Genomic DNA, 19,542 nt, shown 5'->3' on the forward strand with positions numbered 1-19,542 from the left:
ACATTCCATGGTTTTGCTCTTAACTACCCAAAAACCCAGGCTCTGGGTTACTTACTGGCGCGCCTTACTCCTCTCTAGCCTCCTTATTGGGTACTCATGCCTTCCTTCACATCACCTACACTGCCCCCGTTGGCTCTGCTCTTTCCGTCTTGCCTCGGAGCCCTCCCTCAGTCCCCACTACACTATCCAGCCTTGGCATTGGTTACTGCATAGTAACACTGCTCTTTGAGGACGCACAGACTTTACCCTGGCTTCCCCATTGGCTATCTGCCATCTCTCTTCCTCGCTCCCGCCTTCATCCCCATTCCCATTGGCTCTGTTCCCTACGGTCCCGCCCCTTTGCCGCTCACACCCTGCCCCTTGGTCTCCTTTTAATCTCTGCATTGGCTATTCCCGCCTTGGCACCGTCCCCTGAAGCCCTAGTGCACGCTCGCAAGACTCTTCATTGGCTCGCTACAGGGGACAGCGTCATCTTGCCTCTACGTCACCCGCACAGGGCTCCCGATTGGCTGTTTTCTGTCTCATTTTACGTCTCACAGCCTACGCAACCCGCGGATCTCCCACTTTTCGGAGCTCTGGGTTCGCTTCTTGCTGAGTCTTCGCCTGCAGCTATTCCACTTTCGCTGCTGCCTACACTCCGCCACCCAGATTTGCCCTTTCGCTGGCCTACTCTGCTCTCTGTCTCCCAGATCGCATACCACCCCCACTCCGGCCGCCCCATTGATTGATTCCGCGATCATTCCGCCTCCCACACCGCCCACTCTGGAGCACCTCCATTGGCTGCGTGCTTCTCCTGCGCTTCATTCAGCGGCTACGTCACTCACGCGCGGCTGCCCATTGGGTTTCTGCTATACCAGTCTTCATTTCACTGCCTACGCTCCTCGTGAGCCGTACCTCCCCCGCGCTGGCTTTCCCATTGGATGTCCGCCCCTTTAGGCCCTGCCCCCTCCGGTCCCGCCGCCGGTGCCGTCGGTGCCGCCGCCGCCGCCGCTGCCGCCGATATGGCGCGCACGGCCCCTGCGGAGTCCCCGCTGCGGCATCCCGCGCCCCCCTCGCCGGCCGCGGGTGAGCCCCGTACCTCTGTCGAGGTGGCGGTGGCTCCGCGGAGGGTGCTCTTCGCCGACGAGGCCTTGGGGCTGCCGCTGGCGCAGCTACGCCGCTACCGGCCGTGGGGCGGGCCCGGGGCGGGCAAGATGGCTGCGGCGGCCGGGCAAGATGGCGGTAGCGGCGGGGCTGATGAGGACGACGACGGCGAGGATGGGGATGAAGGGGAGGAGGAAGAGGAGGCCTTTCCCGAGCCCTCACCGCTGTGCCCCGTCCCCGCTGGCGGGGGGTTTTACCTGGTGCCCACATTTTCGCTGCCGCCCGCGCCCGGCCGTCTGGAGCGCTTGGGGCGCGTCATGGTGGAGTTGGAGGCGCTGCTGCCACCTCCCGGAGCAATCCCCGGGGGTTCCGGGGTGTGGGTGCCCGGGGGGCGCCCGCCGGTGCTGCGCGGGCTGGTACGCGTGCTGAACCGCTCCTTCGAGAAGGCGGTGCACGTGCGGGCCTCACACGACGGCTGGGCTTCGTTCTGCGACCACCCAGCGCGCTACGTCCCGCGCAGCCCGCCTGGGGCTGGAGCGGGAGGAACAGGAGCAGGAGATCCTATCCTGGATTCGGGTCTCGGCCTGGGCCCTGGCCAGGCGTCCGCCTCCTCGCCCGACGACGGCGGCCGCACCGACCGCTTTGCCTTCCAGCTGCCCTTTGCTGAGGGCGCGGGCGATGGGGCGCGCCTCGACTTCGTGGTGCGCTATGAGACCCCCGAGGGCACTTTCTGGGCCAACAACCACGGCCGCAACTACACAGTTCTGCTCCGGATCGCACCCGCTCCCACACCCACTGATGCCGAAGGGCTGCCCCAGCAGCAGCAGCTGCAGCAGCTGGAGCCACAGCCTGAGTGCCAGGGTCCTGTGGAGGCTGAGGCCAGGCAGCTGAAGAGCTGCATGAAGCCGGTGAGGCGCAGGTAATGTCTGCCAGCGCCACCTCCGCCAACGCAGGGCTGTATATAGAATGGAGGGCCAGCATCCTGGTCCAGGAATCCCTCAGGCCTGCTCTCCAGGACAGGGAGGAGGGTGCATTCAGTCAGCCAAAGAATAGTAGAGGCCAAACGTGTGCTTGTCACTGTTTAAATGACTGGGATTTCATTCATTCATTTATTGAGTGCCACTGTAAAGCCCTGAACAAGATGGACGTCTTTCCTGCCCTCAAGGATCATATAAGGGTCCCGTGGGAGACAGTTTGAAAAAGCAAGCAAATAGCCGAATAGGGATAAGGTTAGCTGCTGAGATGAAAGGGAAACGAAGGGGATAGATTGGGAGGGAATGGCTGCTTAGGACATGGTATGGAGAGAGAGCTTTTGAGGTGAGTCCTGGATGACGATATGTTAGCGTTATGGGAGAGAGAGTTGGTAGATAAGAAAACAGGGAGGGCTTATGACAAAGTGCTATTTAGACTCAGTGATGAAAGCCAGGGAACAGTTCTGTACATATATGGAAGGCTGGTGTTTTAGGTAGTGGGGGAATAGCAAGTGCAAAGGTCCTGAGGCAGGAAGTAGGCTTGGTGTGTATGATGGGCAGTGTGCTGGAGTGGGGAGAACTACAGTGACCTGGTAGTGTGGACCAAAGGCCTTACTAGCGGGTGGGAGGGAATCTGATCCCTGTCTCACAGAGCGGGAAATCAGAGTTCCAGAAACGGAGAAGTTGGTTGAGGAAGTGATGGCGTCTGGGTTTTTCACTTCAGCCATGTCTGACCTTGAAGCTTATACATATTTTACTGTATGCTCTAATCTAGCCTGAGGCTCCTGCAGAGGTGAAGGTGTGAGGTCATACTTTCAGTGGAGCAGTGGCTTTGGCAGAGGCAGAACCAGATGGGGAGTGGACTGGAAGCTCATGTTTCTTGCTTTGTGCCACACCTGTAACCATCTAGAGGCCGGGAGAAAGAACCAGTTATCCCTGGGAGGCCTGATACAAGATTTTCCTAGCTTTCCTCTACTAAGGGATGAGTTTTTCAAGGGCAGTAGCTAAGCTTGATTTTTGGTGCAGTTTTCTAAGTGTAGCCTCAGATCAGTGGGGACCCTCCAAAATGCATACAGTTTTCTGTTCCTGGGGGGAGTGGAAGTAGAAATGAGAAAGTGCTTTCTTTGGGACCTTGTGGGTGTTGGATTAGGAGCTGCTGGCTGCAGCAAGATTTTTGTGGGTTCTTCTGGTTCTGGTAAAGCCTTAGGCAGTGAGTGGTTCAGGAAGATCTTGCTTTCAGTGGGGAGGGCAGATGTGCCTGAGTAAGTGAGCAGGCGTGTAAGGGCTACTTTGCAGCTTGTGAGTCCCACCGAAGCCTGAGACAGTTTACATGGGCTGGCGGCATGGCTTTGCTTACAGTGTAAAGAGTGGATTCTGGAGTCTGATTGACTGTGTTCAGATTCCAGCCCTGCCACTTAATTGGCTTTGTGAGCTTGGCCAACTCATTAAGCACACTGTGGCTCAGATGACCCTACCCTCATGTGTGCAGTAGGTAATCCTGGCACCTGCCTCACCGGATGTGAGTAAAAGCACTCAGAACTGAGCCTAGTTCAAAGTAGTGCCATGGAGGTGTTAGCTAGTATTGATATTTAGGTACTCATGTACAGTTCTCTAGATTGCTCTCCTAGATTCAGCTCTGCTGATCATCAGCTATGTGGCCTTGCCTCAGTTTCCTCACCTAAAGGGAATGACAGTCGTGTGTGGCTGAATTGGATGCAGCAGATGTGGGCAAGGTAGCCACGGCAGGGCGATAGCCGCAGGAGACAGTGGAGGTCAGCATTTACTGATCTTGCCAAGAGCATTGGGTCTGTTCTGTCTCTGAGATCAGTTGTGTGCGTGCTGTGTGATGTAGGTACCGGGATTGTCCCCATGTGAGAGCGGGGGAAGTGGGACTCAGAGAGGTGAGCCAGCTTCCTCAGTCACTCAGCTAGTGAAGACAGGACCAGGGGAGAGATGCTAGAAATGCTGATGCTCTTGAAGGCCTGGAAGATCAGGGCAGATTCTGGATCTCACTCCTGAGAGTTCTCAGTGTGGCATGCCTCTCCATGCTTTGTGTTTATTGAGGTGTATCCACATACAGCGCACTCATCTCAAGTGTAGGCTCTGTGCCTTTGTACCTACGCGGACACTTGTGTAACTACCACCGGGGTCAAGAGGTCGAGCAGTTGTAGTGCCCCACAGCCACCTTAATTTGTCACTTTTCCCAAGTTGTCATCCCAGCTGGCTGCCCTGGGAACCGTGTCTGCAAGACGCAACAGTTCGGGTGATGGAGTTTGGTCATTTTCAAGAATGTGAAAGGAAAGGAACAAAGAAATCAAAACCTTGCTGGGCCAAGGTGGAAAGGGTGTTTTTCTTTTAAAATACATGGGTGGTTTTAAGGAGAAATTGAAGCGCCCCATTTAGACAATTGTTTTGGTAACTGGCCCCAGGTCTGTGGTTCCTAACATGACTGGTGATACTGTTTTAAGTGGGCAGATGGCTTTTTGATAGCTTCTTATCTTTTGATCTCAGCTCTTGCAAAGGGGAGGCTGGTGCTCACTGCAAGATCAGCGGTAAGATTTTCTTTGTAGGTTTGGTGGCTTTCTTGGCGAGTACATTTCAACTTATTATTGTTTTAAAACCTGTGTGGTGCAGGGAGACTTGGAGCGCTGTTGAAGAATGGCCACCTCCCTGGGATCCAGCCCTCTGGGGAAATGGCGTAGGATCTCAGGGGACACCCTTTACCTGTGAGAGTCCCACTGGAGGGGGCTTTAGGAAATGTTGGCTGCAGGTCCACGGTGCCCCGGGATGGCCGCCTCAGGTGGGAGTGTGGAAGGGAGTCTGGTGGACATCAGGCTTTTCTTGCATTGCAGAGCCAGGCTTTCAGTACCCCTCAAATGTAGACATAATCTATCAACAAGCATTTATTGGGGGCCTACTATGTGCTGGGCACTGTACTAGGTTCACACAGGGAAAAAAGACATGCAGATTGGTCCTAAGATATCCAGAGGCTTTTGGTGGGCTTGTGTGAGACCTGGCTGAGCCCCTGCTCTTTGCTAGGGACTTCGCCGACTGTTTTTAGAATGAGAAATCTCATTTACTCTTGATAATAGTCCATGTGAGTTAGACTATTTTTAATCCCTCTTTCCTGGATGAGCAAACTGAGGCTCACAGAGTCCAGAGTTCTAGGACTGGTGTGAGGAGACCTCCTGGTCTGCATTGGCTTAATACTGTGAGAAAGTGTCCTGTTATTATTATTATTATTATTATTATTATTATTGAGATAAGGTCTTGCTGTGTAGTTCAGGCTGACCTTGAACTCTCTGTGATCCTCCTGCCTCAGCCTCCCCTGTGCTGGTATTACAGGCATGTGCCACCATTCCCGGCTCCAGGTATCCTATTATACTTAAAAACAAATACCGACAAGGCCTGACCTTGGCGTGCAAGCATCCCCTTCCCTCGTCCTCCAATCTGGTCTCCTCTGGCTATTAGTCTTATTTCATGCACTGGTCTCTGTTCCTGAGCTCCTGTCACCATGGTCTTTCTGTTATTGCAAGGGACCTTGCTCCTTCCTGTCTTAGGGCCTTTGCTTGTGGCTGTTTCCTTCACCAAGAATGTTTGTCTGGTACCCCTCGCAGTCTCCTCCTGTGGACCTTTCGGTTCTAAGAGGGCTTCCTAGAGGAAACCCATCTGCTGCAACCTCCTTGGGCTCTCAGGCAAGCCCTGTTAGGGAACAGCACATAGCACAATAGGTGAGCCTCGCCACGGATTCAGGATCATTTGCCACCCTTCCTGGCAGTCCTACTGTATTTTTCTGATCCACTTTTACCTCCTCTCTCATGTGACTTTTTTTTTTTTTTTTTTTTTTGAGACAGGGACTCGTGTAGTTCAGGCTGTCCTTGAACTTGCTGTGTAGTCCAGGCTGATCTCAAACTCATGGCGATCCTCTTGCCTCAGCCTCCTGAGTGCTGGGATCCCAGGCATGCACCATCATACCTGGCTTATCTCATGTGACTTTCAAATGTTGTTTACCTTCAGACTTTACCTCCTGCTTCCAAAAACAAAATAGAAACCATAAGAATAGAACTGTGCCACTTGCAGTTCCCAAGCCTGCACTCTTTATTCCCCTCCCCTCTGTTATAGGTGAGGAGGGGTCCCTTCACCCTCAGGCCAGTTCCCCACTCTGTTCTCCAAGGTCCCATTTTTCTGTCCCTTGCTCTGAAATCTGACCTTATCAGCCCGTCCTTTCTGTCCTGGCAGATTTTCTCCTGTCCTCACCTGATGCTATCTGATGACCTTCCTCCGGCCAGGATCTCTATCTCTGCCTGATGCACCCGGCACCCTTCCCCCTTGACCCCCCGCCCTTGACTGTAAACTGACCTAAGTGTTGCCTGCAGCTTCTCCACTAGCTCACCCCCGGGTACTGATCAGCCCCAACATTGGCCAGATTTCACAAGAGGTTCTGTAGTCGAAGTGTCTGGCTAGTCCTTCTTAAGATAGTTCCTTCCCTGGCCTGGAGACCACACTCTGCTACTTTTTCTCTGAACTTTCTGGCCCTTCTTGTTCTTTCTTTCAGCCTCATATACCCTAACTTGGTGTTTCTACTTGGTTGAATCCCAAAGGTTCCTCAAACTCATCTTACCTAGGACCGCACTCATCGCCTCCCCCACAGTGCTCTGGAGCCACCTCTTACACCCTTGCCCGCTTCCTTGCTTGTTTTCTGAGCGTCCTTATGCCTTTGCAGCCCTGTGCTTTGGGCCAGGGCACCTTGTTCTAGGGTACTCTTTCCTTTTCTGAAGGTACTGACCTCAGTTTATAATCAGAGCGTCATTAGGGGATTACTGCATGACTAGACTGTAAGCTCCGTGAGGGGTAGGGACATGGTCTGCGTTTGGTCACCACTGTATTCTCACAGGCCGGCCATGGTGCCTGGCACTTAGCAGGTGCTTAATAAATGTTTGCTGAAAGAATGAGTTTGAGTATTTTTTAATGTCTTCTTCCACACTGAATTGTGTTTCCTAGGTGGGCTCATTCACCAGTGTGTCTCTAGGGTCTGTCACTGGGTCCAAGGCACAGGAAGACCTCGGTGGGTTTTAGGTGCACCTATAACTGAATGAATGGGAGCCGACTTGATACCCGAACCCGAGGTGGCAGCCTTAGGGGAAATGAGAGCCGTTGGAGTTGAAACAGGATGGGTCAGTGGTCATCTGAATTGTCTAGAGAGAAAGGATTGAATGTGCAAATGATCCCCTTTTATCCCATGGAAAACTAGTAGGGTGTCACGGTTAAGGACAAGGACGCAGGCCTGAGGCCACACATGGAGTGGCAGGGCTGGGATCGGAGCCTGTGTAGTCCTGCTGTAGGGCCCCGGTTCTTCCCTGCTGTACCAGGCTGCATAAGGTGCCAGTAGCTGGGCACCACTGGGCAGATTGCTTTCCTCTTCCGTGGGAATTTGGAGGGAATTAGTGTTAAGCACTTTGTAGGTGCTTTTCAGATATTTCTTCAGTCTGCTCAACAGCTCACTGAGGTAGGTATTACTGTTATATTCCGCTTATAGATGAGGAAACTGAGGCACAGAGAGGTTTAGTAACTTGCCCCAGGTCACACAGCTGGTAGGTGACAGAGCTGGTATTTGAAGTTGTATGTCCTGCCAATTTATTTATTGAGATGTGAAATCAACTTACTGGATTCGAACATTTAAAAATGATGTGGAAGGCTGGGTGTGGTGGTGCACACCTATAATCCTGGCACTCGGAAGGCTGAGGCAGGAGGATCCCAGTGAGTTCAGGGCCAGCCTAAACTACATAGTGAGACCCTGTCTCAAAAAACAAACAAAAAAGCATAGAAAATACCAGAGTGTATCACAACATGTAGTAAAGGTAAGTATTGCTTCATTCACAGAACAACTGTTTTTCAGTTTCAGATGTGCATATACATTTACACCTGTGTGAGTACGCTGGGTTATGATGTAAAATAGTTCTTTTAGTGTAAACGGTGGCCAGAGAAGCATCACTGCGATGAAAAAAGGTCAGGGTCTGATGAGCTACTCTCTCCCTACCCGCTGCTGGCTTGTTCACAAATCCCAAAGTTGAAGCTGACACAGTGGTTGGAGAAGGCAAGGCAGTATCTTACATAACCTGGTGGCTTTCACAGCTACGTATAAACCCCTTTTAAGAAAGCACATGGCCCAGGGTACCTGGGATTCCAAGTATTGTCAGGGCAGCCTTCTGGGGCTGCCGGTTCCCTCAGAGAGTAGCAGCGGCATCAGGTTGTCTCCATGAGAGCCGCGCTCTGCTGAGTTTCCCTGTGGCTTTCAGTTCCTGACCCACTTGTGGCCGGCAAAGTTCTCTGAAGTCAGGAGCATGGGGGGCGCTCACAGAGGCCTGTGGTGGCAGAGGTGATGGCGGTGATGTGACTGCTCTGAGAGCCTGCTTTGCTTTCCTCCAGGGGTTTGTCTGCTTGCTTGCTCACTCTCCGATTGGCAACTAATCTTTCGATTCTGTCTTGGCTGGCCTAGGCTGGGGCCCATGCCACCTCTTTCCAAAATTTCACCCCCTGGTCTCCTGGGGTCCTGTCTGAGGTCAGCAGCCTTTGAGTTTCCAGATGGCGGGAGGAACTTCCATGCCCAGGAAACTGGTGTGCAGGCCTGAAATGGGCCCTTCAAGGTGACACGGGCTTGACGAGTGTGCATAAAACACAAGTGGTGCGTGCCCGAGATATCTCAGCAATGTATATCCTGGGCCTCTACTGCCCGCAGCACCCGAGAGGATGCCACATGTCATTTGTGGGACGGGTGCCAAAAGGGTAGGTTTCCTTCTTGAAAATTAGCAGGTGCACTGTAAGTGCAGTTTTGTTCTGAATCTTCCTCTCCACTTTTCTAAGAACCCCTCTTCTCTGTTACTGATCAGTCAGTGTACCCTTGGACTCAGTTTTTCTTACTGTCCTCATTTTGATGGTGGTAAGAGCTTATATAACATTTTTGCCATCAAAGACTGTGATACGTATATATTTTTTGAAGACTGTCTTCAAAGCAGTACCTTCTTTGTGTGTTATCAGTGTGGTGTGTGGTCAGTGGGTGTAGAGGTGCAGTTTCTTAAGCCTTAGGTTCTGCATTTATAAAAAGGGAAGGGTTCTCTATTGAAGGATAGGTACGAAGATTTTCACATGACTTGGCTTAAGCGATGGAAAGGGCCCATGTTGGAGGAGGTGAATGATAAATGCCTGTTTCCTGATTTGATTTCTCTGATTTTAGAGGTTGGGAGAACAGCTTGTTTGCTTCTGCTGTCCCTGTGGCTCTTAGAATGGACTCAGTTGCTTGACTTCATGTTTGGATGTCCCCGTCTTCTCACCTCCTTGGCTGTGGAGGAGAAGGCCTGATGGCTGAAGCATTCTTTTTGTTTTTCTCTCCTATAGCTGAATCGTGGAATCCTCTTCCTGCTGGGTGGCTGCTTCCCAAATTCCCCTTTTTTCACTCTCGTGTCTATGACTTTGTAGTGGCTTTTCAAAGCCTGGCTGTCAGGTGGTTTAGGACGGGCCCAGATGGGAGGGAGGCTTGTCCAGGCCCATGCCTGGGAGAGAGAGGTGGCTGTTTGGCTGTGTGGAGGTATTCTTGAAGACATCCAAGGAAGTTGATGTTTTTTAAATGGAGTCAGTGACACCTGGGAGAAATTGTGTTGAGCCACAAATCCAAAGGCCGGAATTTTGGACCTTGTGAGAGGACTATTGTGGGACTGAGGCAGTTTGCTCTGAGAACCCCTTTCTCATCTGTGGTGTACGGGAGGCACCCACTTCATGTTTGGTAGTAGTCTGATTCAGACACCTCTGTAGTGGCATGCATGAGTCCTAGACCACAGAGCAAGACGGACCGTCCCTTCCAAAGCTTCGAGACTAGATCCATATACTGTACATGATTCAAACTTCCTCCTCGAGGCGCTAATAAAATATTCTTCCTTTTTTTTGAGGCAAGGTTTTGCTATGCAGCTCAGGCTGGCCTTGAACTCACTTTGTAGCCCAGGCTGGCCTCATACTTGCAGTAATCCTCCTGCCTCAGCCTCCAGAGTGCTGGGATTACAGGTGTGTGCCACCACGCCTGACTAAAACAATTCATATAACCACTTTGCATCTGGTGGTCTCCTAGCCACGGGTCCCACGGAGGCAGGGAAACTGGGAAAGAATAGAGGTGGGAGACAAATCCAGAGAAATATCGGTATTAACTTCTGGAAAAATTTGGAGATGGGGCTGGGTAAGACCCCAATCCCCCTCATCCAAGAAGTGGCAGTTTTTTGGTGGGTTTTTGTTCAGTTAGTGTGACCCTGAGCCATTAACCCAGCCTCCATTTCATCACTGTAAGGTAGAAATAATTGTACTCCCTATTTCAAAGGATTAGAAGTGCCTGTCTCCCAGGGTGCAGGGAGGAGTGAAACATGGGAAGCACGTAGACCAGTGCCTAATGCCACAGTACTGTGGGCAGATCAGCTAGTGATGTTCTGTTTCTGTGGAGGCAATTGATGAGGTGTTTTCACAAAGTATGAGTTATTTCCATAAATGTCAGTATCAATCCATTGCCTCATAGGAAGAAAAAAATCTGAGCAATTTCCTCAGCTCCCCTCAGGTCTCTGAATGCGTAATCAGTGCTTCCCTCATTTGCCTTATCTGCGGACATTTGATACTCATGTGTGAGACCAGGAGCAGTGCTGGCTCCGGGAGCAGACCTTACCCCGGGCGGGATCTGAGATACACTTGGCTTATGTGACTCAGAAACCTGACTTTGGTGAAGAAGGAGCAGTAAGAGCACTAAATACCGTCCTGTGATTTAACCCATGCTCTGTACGGGGCTCTGGTGTCTGCCTTTCCGTCCTCATTCCTCTTGATTCCCTTGTACTTGGTGTGTACGGCCTGGCTCCCCTGTGCTCCGCGGTACAGGTAAGAAGGTGATGTAGCCTGGCAGGCTGATGGGGGCCCGGGGGAGGGACCCAGGCCTCTCTGATCCCCTTCCCATTGCCCTTTCTTTCTTCCCTCTGTTGTTCCCTGTGCCCTGTAGCCTTCTCACCTGCCCTTGGCTGAGGTGACTTCCTCCACAGCCAGGGATATACTCTCAAACTTGGTGATAAACTATGCCCGGTGCCGTTTGCTGACGTCTGCTTTGTGACTGCAAATAAACAACCTAGCTGGTCAGTTGGAAGGGAATAGCTACATAAGTTATGGCAAACCCGTATGATATGAGTATTACGCAGCTCTTTTCAGTGTTTGCAAAGTCTATAATGATGTTTCTTACTGTTCAGTGGACAAAAACAGCTGTGAAAATATATCTACAGAATCTAAATGGTTTTGGAGAATGTCTAGAATGAAAATTGCCAAAATGGTGACAGTGGGTGCCTTTGACTGATGTGTGATTGTTTCCTGCAGCTTTTAGACTTTCCTGTATTGTCTAAAATTTGTACAATGAGTGTGTAAGACTCTTATGATCAAGGAATAAAAAGGGGCAATAGAAGAGAAAACAATGGCTGTCAGGTAAAGACCGGCACCACAGAGGTGCAGGGGTGCCTGTGGGGGGCATAACTGGCCACTCAGGGTGTTGGATCCATGTACTCTCTCTTGTGCCCCACAGGCCTCCTGAGGAGGAGCTGAGGATGAAGACCATAGATGATAATACCCCTGCTGTGGGTAAGCCCCTGGAAAACTGGGAGTTCTAGCCCCGTTTTAAAGTCTCAAGTTTTTGCTTGTTTGTAGTGCTGGGGATGGAACCCAAGGCCTTGCTCGGACTAGGAGAGTGCTGTAACACTGAGCTATAGCTCTAACCTTCTAGCCACTTTGTACCATTTCTTTCTTCTTCCTCCTTTTCTTTCTATAAAAACAAAGAATGCCACCCCCAGGCACCCTTAGTCTGCCTCACAAAGCTTTGAAAAACTGCCAGTTGGCTAGGCTAGCAAATTTCCTTAAAATCCAGCTTGCTTATATGACTGTCTTGCCACAAACTACCCTTCTCTTCTCTTCAGCAGAGCGTCCTGATGTCCAGGAGTCACTGGGTTCCCTAGTGGCCCCCACCCCTCTCCGTCCATGGCCCCAGATGACACTTCAGGTAAGTGAGCCCTGCACGCCAGCACGGACGGCTCACAGTGGTGGTACAGCAGCTAACTCTGGGTTCACCTTAGGTTGGAGGAAGGTCACAGAAACTGGAAGCTGACAGGGGAGGAGGAGAGTGCAGTGATTCACCTGGGGTTACGGGAATTTCAGTTGTTAATTTAGCAAATACTTAAGGAGTGCTTGCTGTGTGTTACAGATACTGGAAACATAGTCAACAAAAACGCTGTCTGTATGAGGTTTACATATTAGTGGGGTGAGATATGGTGAAATAGTAAGCAAAGTATTTGGTATTTTAGATGAGGACAAGTGCTTGCTAAGGGAAAAACTAAAGGGATGGGGTAGGGGAGAGCAAGAGTGAGAGGGTGAGAAGGAAAGAAACTGTTTGCAACTTTAGATTGGCCTAGGAAGGCCTTAGTGATAAGTGAGATTTGAGTGATCTGAAGGTAAGGGAACGAGCCATGTGGGTAACCAGGAGAGGTGTCCGGGTGTGCAGAGCCCGTGATGTGTGAGCACCAAGGCTGATGTGCTAGGAGAAGTGAGGGAGGGCACTGTGGAGGGGTGAGGTCAGGGAGGGGACGGGGACAGATTAGGTGGAGCTTCCCGGGCCGCAGTGTGGACTTCGGCTTTTACTCGGGAGCGGGGAGCTACAGGAGGGTGGTGAGCAAGTAGGTTTAACAGACTCCCTCAGGCCGTGATCTGGAAAATAACACTGTTGGGGAGGAGGGAAACAGAGCCCCAAGGAGGAGGAGACCTCTGTGGTGGTCCAGGTGAGCCGCGATGGTGGTAGCAGGGGAGGCAGAGGCACTCTGAAGGGTGTGTGTCTGTGTGTGTGTATTTTAACTTTGCATTACAAAGATGTTCAGAGAGAGAGAGAGAGAGTAGTGCAGTGGACTCACACTGTCACCCGGTTTCAACAAATATCAATATGTGGCCATTCCTACTTTATCTATACCCTCACCTTCTCTCCTTCCATTTCTTTTTTTTAAATTTTATTTTATAGAAAAAAATAAAACAAAATTTCATAATAAAATAATAGGATAACAATAGTTAATATATTGCATATTGCTATCTTCAAAGTAGTTACTCAGAGTATAAGATAAGGGTATAAAAAATTCTCTCAACGATATTAGCACAAACCTTTCTTTTCAACAAACTAAGAGAAACTAGTAGTATAACTATCTTATATATTTTTTCCTTTTCCCTTCCTTCCTTTCCTTTCCCCTACCCTAGTTCCTCTTTCCTTTTGAACAATTTCTTCCCATTTTACAATATCTAGGGTACATATTGATCTTTATTTACTCTTTTGGTTTCTCACACCAGGGAGACAATACAATATTTACACATATGAGTCTGATTTATTTTACTTATGAGTATGATCTCAAGTTGCATCCATTTACCTATAAAGTTTACCCTTCTTTATGGCTGAGTAGTATTCCATTGTATAAAAAGACCACATCTTTTTTATCCATTCCTTGGTTGATAGGCATTTGGGTTGTTTCCAAGATGTAGATATTACAAACTGTGCTGCTATAAACATGGGTGCACATGTATCACTGTGGTATGATGTTTTTAATTCTTCTGGGAAGATACCCAGAAGAGGAATAGCTGGGTCTAATGGGACCTCTAATCCTAGTTTTTTGAGGAATCTCCATACTGATTTCCATAGTAGTCACACCAGTCTACACCCCCACCAACAGTGGAATTATTTTAGAAAAAATTCCAGACACCCTCTCATTCACAAACAGTGCAGTTGGTATCTCAGAAAATTAAGAATTATAAAAAAACTACCAAACAACAAGAATACAAAACCTAAAACTCAACCACAGTACCATTATCACACCCCAGAAAATTAATACTATTCCCTCATACTTCATACCATGAAATATTTGGTGGTCAGGGTTCCACCTTTCTGATCTCATGAGTGTTCTAGGATTTAAACAGGGTTGACATGTTGCATCTGGTTGATGTGTTTTTTTTTGTTTGTTTGTTTGTTTTGTTTGGCTTTTTGAGATAAGGTCTCACTATGCAGTTCAGGCTGGCCTTGAGCTCACCTGGTAGCCCAGGCTGGCCTTGAACTCACAACAATCCTCCTGCCTCAGCCTCCTAAGGGCTGGGATTACAGGCGTGTGCCACCACGCCCGGCTTGATGTATTTTTCAGATTTTGTCATCTGCATTTCCTTTCCTTGCAATGTGTTTGTTAAAGAAATCCCATTTGTCCTGCAATGTTTCCCGCAGTGTGAATTTGGCTGATGGCGTCCAGGTGGAAACGTGTTTCTTATTCTATTTTTAAAAATTCATTAATTTTATTTAATCAACTCGTGTTTTATTAAATTTAACTTAGTTAACCACTGATTTTATTACTTTCTTAAATATAATCTAATTACATTGATTTAAATAGAATTAAATCCTTTTAATTCTATTAGTCCCACTTCTTTTACTAGCTGGAAAGAGAATGTCTCTCACATCAACTGTTTGGCTACATTGAGGTCTAATTTATACATGATGCTGGGTGTGGTGGCACACGCCTGTAATCCTAGCACTTGGGAAGCTGAAGCAGAAGGGTCATTGTGAATTCAAGACCAGCCTGAGTTACATAGTGAGTTCAGGGTAAGCCTGAACTGCATAGGGAGACCCTGTCTCAAGAAAGCCTGAACCAAGCCAAACCAACCCAAAACAAAACAAAACAAAGCACCTTTATACAGGAAATGCTATATAAATACTTAATTTTCTCCCTTATATTTACTACAATTCAGAAAAAAATGAAACTCTCCAAAGGTCTTTGGTCAATCAAAGGATTTTTGGTTTTGGTGCATTATGATGAATTTATTGATTCTAAAAACATTTGGTAACTTTCAATCCATTGTATTTATTAAGTTTTTTGTCTTTTTGAGACAGGGCTTTACTATACAGTTCAAGCTGGCCTTGAACTCACTTTGTAGCCCAGGCTGGCCTCAAACTCACAGTGATCCTCCTGCTTCAGCCTCCAGAGTGCTAGGAATACAGGCATGCACCACCATGGCCGGTCATTTATTTTTATTTATTTTTCTTTTTTTTCCCCTTGGTTTATTTATTTTTCTATTTGGTTTTTTGAGATAGGGTCTTACTATGTAGTTTAGACTGGCCTTGTACTTACTTTGTAGCCCAGGCTGATCTTGAACTCACTGTGATCCTCTTGCCTCAGCTTCCTGAGTACTGGGATTATAAGTGTATACCACTGTGTCTGGCTTGCATTTATTAATTTTTTTGGGGGGGTACTGAGGGTTGAACGAGGTTCTGTATACTGAGGCACATCCCCATCCCCTTTTTTCATTTTTATTTTGAGATGGAATCTTGCTAAGTTGCTCAGGCTGGGCTTGAACTTGACATTTTCCTCCCTCAGCCTCCTAGAGTACTGGGATTGCAGGTGTGTGCTCCACATCTGCCTCATTTATTAACTCTTGATGCTTAAATTGACCTATCCCTGGCATGTAAGAACACATCTTGATTGTGTCTTTTTACCTCTGAACACTCCCCCTCATTTGGCGAACCCTTCCTCACATCCTACTGTTGACAGTATGTCCCTGGCTCAGTCTGTACCTTGCTCACCCCAAAGCTGTTAAAAGATATCTAGTTCACTAAGGAGCGCTGTTTCCTGTTAGTGTAGACTAGTATCTGGAGACCCAGATCTGAGGGCTTGGTGTGTTGTTGCTACTAGATCAGTCACTGTAAGCCTTTTCTGAGACAGAGCCAGGAGATACACCTTTTTAAAGAAAAATGCATCATGAATTCATATGGATTTTCTGGCTATGTTTGCAGGAAAACTAACTGTCCTGGTAATTATTTACCAGAGATTGATGTCCCCCGGATGCCTCAGATTCATCACCTGTAGGACTCCATTTAATTTTGTTATTTTAATAACAAATACTCTTTTACTCCATCTAATTTTGTTATTTTAATACAAGTGGCAGTCTTTGGAGTTTAGGGAATTACTGAGGACTCTTTAAGGCACTTTTATTTAGAAATCCCTGTGGGGCTGGCTCACCCCAGTTTGTATTATTTCCGCTTGTCCCATCCCTTCTGTAATTCATTCATTTTCTTTCTCTCCCCACCTCCATCACGGCTCCAGGTTTCTGAAGTTACAGTGACCGGCAGCTCCCCAGAAGAGGGTGACATCTCCAGAAGCTGTCCGCCTGTGGCTTTTACAGAGGTCCCTCAAGCACCAGCCATCAGGATTCCCCCTTCCACCCCGTTCTGTGGCCTGGGTGGCTCTCCCAGGGACCAGGCCTCAGGGCCCGATATAAGTGAGGGAGCCACCGGGCCCTTCCTGCAACCCAGCCAGCACCAGGTGGAGGCCACTTGGGAAATGGGGGCTGTTATGGATGAGCCCACTGGGGGCCTGGGGGCCGTGAGCGGGTTGGAGGAGCTGCTCGGCGAAGACACCATTGACCAGGAGCTGGAGCAGCTCTACCTGTCCCACCTGAGCCGTCTGCGGGCTGCTGTGGCTGCGGGTGGGGCAGGGGGCGGTGGGGAGGGCCCCACTGATGGGGGAATGTCTCCCAGCCATCCCCTAGGCATCCTCACGGACCGTGACCTGATCTTGAAGTGGCCTGGCCCTGAGAGGGCCCTGAACAGTGCCCTGGCTGAGGAGATCACGCTGCACTATGCACGCCTGGGGCGTGGTGTGGAGCTCATCAAGGACACTGAGGACGCTGATGACGAGGGGGAGGGTGAAGAGGGGCTCTCCATCATTCCCTCTAGCCCTGAGGGAGACAGCCCCAAGGAATCTCCTCCAGAAATCCTCTCTGGGGCCCGCTCTGTGGGAGCCACTATGGGTGATGTGTGGCTTCCATGGGCAGATGGCTCAGGGTGTGACAGCTCTGTGGTTCTGACAGAGGGTCAGTTTGCTGAGGATTCAGAGAAAGGGATGAGCAAGGACGCCAACTCCTTGCACACGAATAGGGTCATAGCTGAAGTGACCAGGTCCCCAGGAAAGGCTGGGACAGAAGCCCAGGTGGAGGTCAGCACTGAGAGGGCAAGCGGCTTGGTTGCTATGTTTGGCGAAGAGCCGTGTGCTCCGGTCCTGCGGGAGCAGCGTCCCGCCCTCCTTGGTACCTCGGGGGCTGAAGTCTGCCTTTCTAGTGTGGCCAGGCCTCATGCGGCCTCCCAGGATGAAGAGGGTGCAGGTCCCAGCCTTGAGCCCCCAAAGAGGTCTCCCACCCTAGGAGGCCCTGCAGAATGTGTGTGTGGCTTGCCTCCTCAGCTCCGGGGGCCCTTGACCCAGACTCTGGGAGTCCTGGCCGGGCTGGTTGTGGTCCCTGTGGCTCTGAACAGTGGTGTGTCCCTCCTGGTGCTTGTGCTGTGCCTCTCTCTGGCCTGGTTCTTGTAGGGCTGCTTGTGGGATCAGCGTAATAGGTTTCTCCTCTCTGGGATCTGGGGAAGGGCTGCCCCTCCACCACCCCAGAGGGTTGAGATGGAGTACGTGGCCTGTGTGGTGAGGGACCTTGGTCCTCTGCTTCTGAGAATGCTGGACTGGAGAGAGGCCTTCCCGTCCCCTAGCTCTCCAGGCAGCATGGGGCTCTCCCTGTAGTGATACCCATGGAGAGGTACAGGGGACAGTGGATGGTATGAGTAAGATAAACTTTTAAAATGGAACCAGGCATGTCCCCCTTCCCCCGCCCCCTGAGCCTGTATTTATTTTTGTATAATTCTCTGGATGAGGGAGAGTGGTCGTGAGCTGGTCTTGGGGCACAATTACCCAGAGATATATTTATTAACAGCAACCTGTGCAACCTGCTGGAGCTTTATTTTTAATTTAATTTATATAGAGTACCTATTATTATATGCCACAATAGAGCTCTATGAGAAATGACGTGTCTTGCTGTGCAGTGGTCTCCTGTTTGGGCCCAAGTGTACAGGGTGGTCACAGTCTCGGGGAGGACCATGCTGGGGAGTGTGGGGTGGACGTGACCACGCCTGCTGCTGCTGCTGCTTCTTCAGTGTGTCCTTGAGGATCTGTGTCTCTTTATCTCATGGTCCCAATACATGTGGTCCTTTCATCTTTTTACATTCTGCCTGTGGGAGCCTGCCTGTGTGTGTACGGGTGGTGGTGGGAGCCAGGGAGGAAGAGTGGTGGCCACATGAGGGTTTGGTGTCAGTCACGTGGCTGCAGTGGTGGCTGTAGCTAGTCGTAGATATGGGAACATTGGTTTTGAATCAGCCACAAGGTTTTGGGGTTAGTGAAAAAAAACAGCCTTTGACACCAGCAGGGAGACTCCTCAAACCCTAAGATAGGAAGGCCGCAGAAAGGATGGAAGGAATAATGTACTGTGAAAAATTCATATCAGAGTTGCTGTCCATAGACATTGCATATCTGCTCAAAAGAGGAAACCCAGAAGCTTTGAAAGAAAGGACAGATGTATTTATTGCATGTAAATAAAAAACTCTGCATAGCGAAATAAAACACCATATATTTATTTACTGACCTTTACAGCAAAAGTTCTTAAAATAACTGTAGCCCCTTTCTCTTCCGTTATTCTTCACTCTGCCAGTGCCCCAATTCCTCTCCGAAATAGCACCAGGGTGTTTTTTGGCCCAACCACTTCAGAGAAAGTGCTGAAGTCACCGATAACGTTCACACTGTCACAGCAGCAGTGAAGTCTCGGTCTCATCTGCCATGGTCCCTTGGCAGCATTTGACACAGTTGATCTGCGCCTTGCAGCTGTTTCTTCACTGGTTTCTGGGGTGCCACACTCTTCAGGCTTTCCTCCTTCCACAGTGGCTGCTTTTGTAGAACAGCCTTGGCACATTGTAGGTGCCCAGTCCGTGCCCATGGAATGAAGTACACAAGGGGACAAACAGATGTGTGTCTGAGCAACATGCCTAGAGAGCTCAGCTGGTCACTCAGTGGTGACAGGCTCAGTGCAGCCCCATGAATGTTGACTGACAGCCTTTGCTCTGCGGACGCAGAGGGAGGCGCTTGCAGTCCGGCGGGGGTGACAGGCACAGAGAAGGAATCTCAGTGCAGAGACTCCAGAAATTGTGGAGGAAATGATGCCTGGAATCCAGTGCAGGGGAGCAGAGGCAGTCCGGTGAAGGCACAGCAGCACAGGGGCTGGAAGCCAAGAACAGCTAGCAGCAATTCAACACACCTGTATCTTAATCTTTTTTCAAGGAGAAGATTTAATTTTGTCACTGTCAGCGTCCAGATATGTGTCTGTGGCCTTCCATTGATGTGGAAATTTGACTGTTGTCTCAATAGGCAATGCCAATTTGTTAGGAAAAAGAGGATACAATGGATAAATTACTACAGGTGTAAAACTTGCCAAAGAGTTTCAAAAAGGAATGGAAAACAAGTAGTTTTATAACCATTTGCAGGGTACGGAAAAAGAGGAAGCGTGCCCAGTTCATTCTGTGGGGCTAATATAACCTTGATGTTAAAACCCGATA

At 49.6% G+C, this 19,542-nt stretch overlaps 1 protein-coding gene across 2 annotated transcripts; it reads left to right on the forward strand.

Annotated features, from left to right (window-relative positions):
* The first annotated feature begins 772 nt into the window (after positions 1 to 772).
* Ppp1r3f (protein phosphatase 1, regulatory subunit 3F) lies at positions 773 to 18,573 on the forward strand. 2 transcript variants are annotated; one of them, XM_005411333.2, is made up of 4 exons: positions 773 to 2,002; positions 11,641 to 11,696; positions 12,029 to 12,111; positions 16,223 to 18,573. In XM_005411333.2, exons 1-4 carry the CDS (start codon positions 921 to 923, stop codon positions 17,480 to 17,482), a joined length of 2,481 nt encoding a protein of 826 aa, XP_005411390.1. In that variant the 5' UTR covers positions 773 to 920; the 3' UTR covers positions 17,483 to 18,573. The 2 variants fall into 2 exon arrangements, with proteins under 2 accessions (XP_005411390.1, XP_005411391.1); XM_005411334.2 differs by having other exon boundaries at positions 12,032 to 12,111.
* Positions 18,574 to 19,542: the final 969 nt, after the last annotated feature.

The sequence above is a fragment of the Chinchilla lanigera genome, unplaced genomic scaffold (assembly GCF_000276665.1).
Source record: "Chinchilla lanigera isolate Chin_1 unplaced genomic scaffold, ChiLan1.0 scaffold00142, whole genome shotgun sequence".
In the NCBI taxonomy this organism is placed as follows: Eukaryota; Metazoa; Chordata; class Mammalia; order Rodentia; family Chinchillidae; genus Chinchilla; species Chinchilla lanigera.

Bases quoted from the DNA above. Each gene is read 5' to 3' on its own strand.
- Ppp1r3f (XM_005411333.2), top strand. From the start codon at position 921: ATGTCCGCCCCTTTAGGCCCTGCCCCCTCCGGTCCCGCCGCCGGTGCC. The intron at 2,003-11,640 runs GTAATGTCTGCC...TGTGCCCCACAG, and splicing joins ATGAAGCCGGTGAGGCGCAG to GCCTCCTGAGGAGGAGCTGA. The intron at 12,112-16,222 runs GTAAGTGAGCCC...TCACGGCTCCAG, and splicing joins GGCCCCAGATGACACTTCAG to GTTTCTGAAGTTACAGTGAC.